General features: G+C 31.8%; 1 protein-coding gene across 1 annotated transcript; it reads right to left on the bottom strand.

The window, feature by feature from the left end:
* Positions 1 to 640: 640 nt before the first annotated feature.
* Positions 641 to 3,107, bottom strand: LOC115987038 (NADPH:quinone oxidoreductase-like). Its single transcript, XM_031110481.1, has 3 exons — positions 2,990 to 3,107; positions 1,964 to 2,155; positions 641 to 942 (listed from the first exon to the last, which is right to left on the bottom strand). Exons 1-3 carry the CDS (start codon positions 3,084 to 3,086, stop codon positions 641 to 643), a joined length of 591 nt encoding a protein of 196 aa, XP_030966341.1. The 5' UTR covers positions 3,087 to 3,107.
* Between the last annotated feature and the right edge of the window lie 2,863 nt (positions 3,108 to 5,970).

The raw sequence follows: 5,970 nt of genomic DNA on the forward strand, positions 1-5,970 counted from the left end.
TTGTAAATCTAGCCATTGAATTGTATTTAATTTTTGTTCTGAACATACATATCAAATTTTGTTCAAATCAAATAGTATTTACTATTTGATTAATAAACTTATTTTTTATGCATAATTTTATACTACAAAAACTTGAAATTTAAATATTTGATTGATGACATAGCTATTAGTCTTTAATTTTCTTAAAATTTTGTAAGTATGAAGGATATAATAAAAACATGCAATCCAATAGTTAGATTTTCAAATTTCACATCTAATAACTCCAAACCTTTTCCAAAAAAAAGAAAAAGGCCAACTAATTCACTATATAATAAGCAACATTAGTATTTTTTTTTACTTTAGTTAATTGCACATTTTATTCCCCACTTGGGCTTGATTATTTAGCACCCATAAACAAAAGAAATTGTGTAGATCTAGCTAACGAAAAACAATAATTTCTCAGAAATGGGAACAAAATTTTATTACCACATTACATACCAAAGAAACATTTACAATAAGTTGAGCTAATTAAATGCCACTGCAGCACAACCAAAATAAAAAGGAAAATAATAACCCATACAAACCTCACCCCCATTGCATTAAAAAAAAAAATCATATATTTTTGCCCCTTCTGTCTGAGAATTACACACATATTATCTTGTCACTTGCCTTGAATGCGCAAAGTAAATTCATGCAAGGCTAGAAGAACTTCCTTCAACCTGTCTTTGGTCTCTGCATTGACCAAGTTACCATCTTTATCAAACTTTGCAGGAGGTTCGAATGCATTCAAGCAAAACAATGGCTTATTAATGAAATGAATATCAAGAAAAACTCCGACTTGGCGAAGATGATACTGTGCTCGTTCACCACCACCACTTCCTCCAGTACTTATAATGGCAGCAGCCTTGTTAGCCCAAGCATTTGGTGGTCTAGATGCCCAGTCAACAGCATTCTTCAAAGGTGCTAAGAAAAGAAAGCACAATACATGCACAAAAATTGTAAGTTATACTGCTGTTATGTGTCCATGAAAACTCAATTGGCTTAATTAAAATTATATGAAATCTAATATTCTTTTTCTTGACCCTAAATTAAATAAATCTTGTATAATCCATAAATCGATTAAGTGTATGTTTGGATGCGGCGTTTTGTATGCTGCATTTTTTTTTTTTTTTTTTGAGCACACGTTTTACCCCAACGTGATTACTGTTCATGTACTGTACATGAATAGTAGTCGCAACTTTTGACCAATCTTGCGTGAACATTGCATCCGTGCACTGTTTATGGACCCACAAATTTCATTTTTTATCAATTTTTTTATTAAAAATGGGTCTCACAGCACTATTTACACATTTAAAAATTATTTTGCTACAGTGTTTTCAATTTTTAATTCTCAATTTCAACAAAATAAGTTTTATCTAAACAGACCCTAAGAACCAATTTCTACATTTGCCAAGTATGATTCTAATCATTGTTAATTAAAATAGTTTTTGGTTCACCTGTCCCTAGAGAAAAGAAAAAGAAGCGATTTTCTAAAAATTCTCTTACGCTCTAATTAATGTTTGGTCTGTTATGGCATGCATGCATGCATAGATAACTTTTCTTTTTCTTTTTCTTTTTTTTAAAAGTGATCAGAAACATATTTCAATTTTTTTCTCTGGGTATCAAATTAAATTTCATTTCAAAATAGATGAGACATGGACAGAAATTATATTATTTCTACTAAAACCATAAACTTATCCTTCAAACTAGATTTTTTTTTTTTTGTTGGGGGGGGGGGGGGTGGTTGTACAACTCTCTTAGATTTATATTAAATTATAATGATTTTTACAAAGAATAAATTATATTTTAATAATCATCTATGCACAGCAAAATACACCACTTTAAGCACTTCATTTCTCAAGATTCTTAAACGGAATTAATTAGCAAACGCCAATTTCCACAGAAAAAGCTCAATATATTGGAGAATGAGAGAAAAGAGGGGTACCAGCGAGGGAAAAGTTGTACTCAGGCGAAGCAAAAAGAACACTATCAGCTTCTTTTATTTTCTGACGGAAATCTTCAACTTCTGGTGGAAATGTTCCCTGGCCTTCAAGGTCAGTATTTAGCAAAGGTAGCTGGTCGATTTCTACGTACTCTATATCAATTCCTTTGACTGACTCTTGGCTTAGTTGGATTGCTACAACAAATTTTTATCATATCAAAAACTCATTTCACATAGAGAAAAATTTATCATCAGAAGAATTAAGGAAATAACTAATCAACAAATAAATATCCTTATATAAAACATGGGTAAAATCTAAGTCAAGATAATTTAATTAGTAAATAGTACGTTCTTATTCATCCATATGCAATTTTTTTTTTTTAAGTAACAATGCCAAAAATTAAGTGTGAATTCTTCTACAGCTTCTTATTGACTTGTGAGACATGCAAATCAATGAATTAATTGTTTCGTTATCTTAATGTTTTGTACAACTTATAATGCTAGCTAGGAACATATATAATTTTTTGGGAAATTTTCATTTTAAACCTTATAGTTATAGGGGTGTAACAAATTCAATCTTGTTGTTTTAAAAGTAAAAAAACTAAACCCTAATATTTTAATAAATAAAAAAAATTAAATCTTAAGATTTCAAAAAATAACTAATTAAATCTCACCCTATTCAAAGGTTACAACATTAAATTATAAATTTATTATAAGGTTAATATGATTTTTTTTTTCTTTTCCCTTTTTTTTCCCAAATTGTTAAGGTGATAAATTATGAATTTAATTAATTACATTTCTTTTCATAATAAGTTATAAATGAACTAAGTTGTTGATAAACAAATTGATGAGCTCAACTCGAGAACAAACTTGAACTTTTAATACTCAATTCAACTTGGTGTATTTATAGTCAATAATAATATGGCAGCTCAACAATTATATATAAAAGAAACTTTGTGAAAAAAAAAATCTTTAGTCATCAGAACTATTTATAATAAATAAGAGAAAAAAGTGACAGAAATTACGTACCAGCTTGAATGAGGCCTCGGTGGTAGGAACCTTCACGGAGAGACCCACATATTGCTGCCACTTTGATTATAGGTTTCACTTCATTTGTTGCCTCCATCTCTCTATCTTTCTTTGTGTATCAAATCGTAGAAACTAGAATGTACAAATGCAATGCAATGTCTCTCTTTATATCTAAGTCGAACGAACAATATTAATGTACAAAATTAAAACTGCAAATTAATGCAATGAAATCTCTCTCTTTTATGTAAAAGTCTTATCTGAAAATGCAAAGCAATGCATTCCAAATTTATAGGAAACCTGGACCGAGCGATACTGTTGAATAAAATATTACATTAGTTATTATAAGGTTAATTTAAAGCTTATAATCTTATGTGAAGGGTTTGCATGTAGACGTGATTCTGAATGGGTACGTTGATATATGTCAATGGTCAAAGAAAACAAATTTTCTAATATGAACATTCTAGAAAATAATAACAATTACACAAATCCCAGTGGATGGGGGGTTATTACGTAAGTGATGAGGTTTACAAAAAATTAAAGAAATATTGACTGCGTAATAAGAGATCGACTTCTTAAATAGAACATCAAAGGTTATTAATATAGGACATGCTTTTAGGTACTCTTATTTGTTCAATTGTTTATATATTTAACACATTGAATCAATTAAAGTTGAAACTTTTTTGTTTTTGAGAAGCCAAATTGAAGGAACGCTGGCTTTTATTCCACTATCTCATTTTAATTTTTCAAAGATTGTGAGTTTTTCTTTAGAGTTTTTTTCCCCCAAAAAGGTGACAAATTTGTGGTATATATTTTTATAATAAAAACTTAAAATTAATAGAAATCAAAAACTATTCCTTACCCTAAAAGCCTTATGATTCAATTGATTGACACTTCTTAATATTTTTAATATCTAAGTTTTCAAATCTCCATCTTTTGAGTTAAAGGGCAGGCACATTGCATAAACAACACAAATTCAGTCTTTGATGCACATGGGCCGGCCTATGAAAAGACCAAAATTTATCTGGCCCTTGACCACACCTTGGAAGACTTGTTACTGATAAATCTGAACAATACAGAAATTAGACATCTTGGACTAATCTTCATACAACCATCACCTTTATAAATCGATTTACGGATCCATAAAACTCATCAAGAAAGATCATATACCCACGGTGATCCCATGAAAGCCAATTTTGTAACAAGGCCGGGATTTATATATATTGAAAGCTCGAAAATGTGTTGAAAACACAAGAGTTGTTTAGACCCCCAAATTAAAGTTACGGCTCGTTGATTTTACTCTAACTTATACTAATTGCGGAATAGAGTAAATGCAAGCGAATAAACACAAAAACTACTCTAACCCATATTCATTATAGCATAGCAGTAAACTGAAAGGTAAAAGAGTAGGGAAGAAGAATGCAAATACAAGATAACATGCCGATGTGTTATCGAAGAGGAAACCGAATAACTCAACAAAAACCTTTTCGCCGCCCTCCAAGCAATAATCAATCCACTAGACAATCAGTTGGGATACACGAATAGCAAGAGACCCTCCAAGCCTAATCTACCCAATGCACCTAAGCCCTCCAAGCTCCTACTCCAATAAGACTTCTCGAAACGGTGTCTTGTTAGCTCTCCAGATCCCGCAATACGCCCAATTGCATCTGCCAAAGCCTGGCTTCTTCCAATACTTTCTAGGAGCACCAAAACCTCACTTGACACTTTGAAAGGGTGTGGTAAGTGTTTGGACTATCAACCTCTCAAGGATATGAAAATGGAGAGGTAGGAGTTGAGGAAAATTCACAATGGATTGTGTAAAGAATTGTGGGTATAACAATCTCTAACTCTCAAGGTTTGTGGCTAAGATTTTCTCTCAGAAGCACTCCTCAACATCTGTGGGTAATGTGGATACATATAGTGTGGGTACAGAAAGTGTGTATCAGAAATGATAATTCAGTAAAATAGAATATTTTGCGGGTATCTCGTAGGAAGGCCTTACTCGCGAGACACTCGCGAAAACAAGCTGTCTCCATTATGTCCTAACTCTTCATATTCCAGTCATGTGCAGGGTACATGCTTCATTTTGCGGGAAGCTTACTCGCGAGCTACCCGCAAAAACAGCTTTAGTCTTCAATTGCCTTGAGTCTTCACACACTCTCTCTCTCTTTCACACAACCCTTACAAATAAAACCCACATGAAATATAGAGTACATAAAATTGAACAAAATTACAATCAAATTTGGCACGGAATTGAAGCCAACAAAAACATAGTTATAAATTACAACTTTACAATCTCCCCCTTTGGCTATTCCGTGACAAGACCCCTAAAACAAACTCTAGACTTAAACGTGAGTTTGGGAATAATGGCAAAACTCACTCACACCTAATTTAGAAGCTGTGAAGCACTTACATGTATTTACCTATAACCTGAAACACTCGCACACAAACAAAACTTTCATTAAACTTATGACAAGTTGAATACATGGTACATATATGAGCAAGTAAAGTGCAATCAAGTTCATAAACACTATATAACATGTAAGCATATCTTGATCAAACAAGGTCAATCATTAAAAAATGAGTACAATGAATATTTAGCTGGTAAATGTTCATCCGGACATGCAAAGCAATAAAGACCAATTACAATGATTAATTGCATGTCCAACACACAACCAATGCAAAATACACGAATTATTTGCATCTAGGATACAAGATCCTACGAGGGTACAAGTGTGAGAGGTACTTAAGATATATTATCAACATCTAAAAGTACTAAAGCAATGTTACAAAGTAGTGAGATAAAAACAAGTACTAAACATAAAACTGAAATATAAAACACCAAGTACTTAAACTTTAAAAGAAACCAATAAAACTATCCAAGAATTATAAAAACTAATAGAGTTTAAACCAAACATAAACAATGCTAAACCACCAATAATGAACCAATATCTATATTTAAGCTCTGCTCCCCCTCAACTGTG

Source organism: Quercus lobata, chromosome 4 (assembly GCF_001633185.2).
Source record: "Quercus lobata isolate SW786 chromosome 4, ValleyOak3.0 Primary Assembly, whole genome shotgun sequence".
NCBI lineage: Eukaryota > Viridiplantae > Streptophyta > Magnoliopsida > Fagales > Fagaceae > Quercus > Quercus lobata.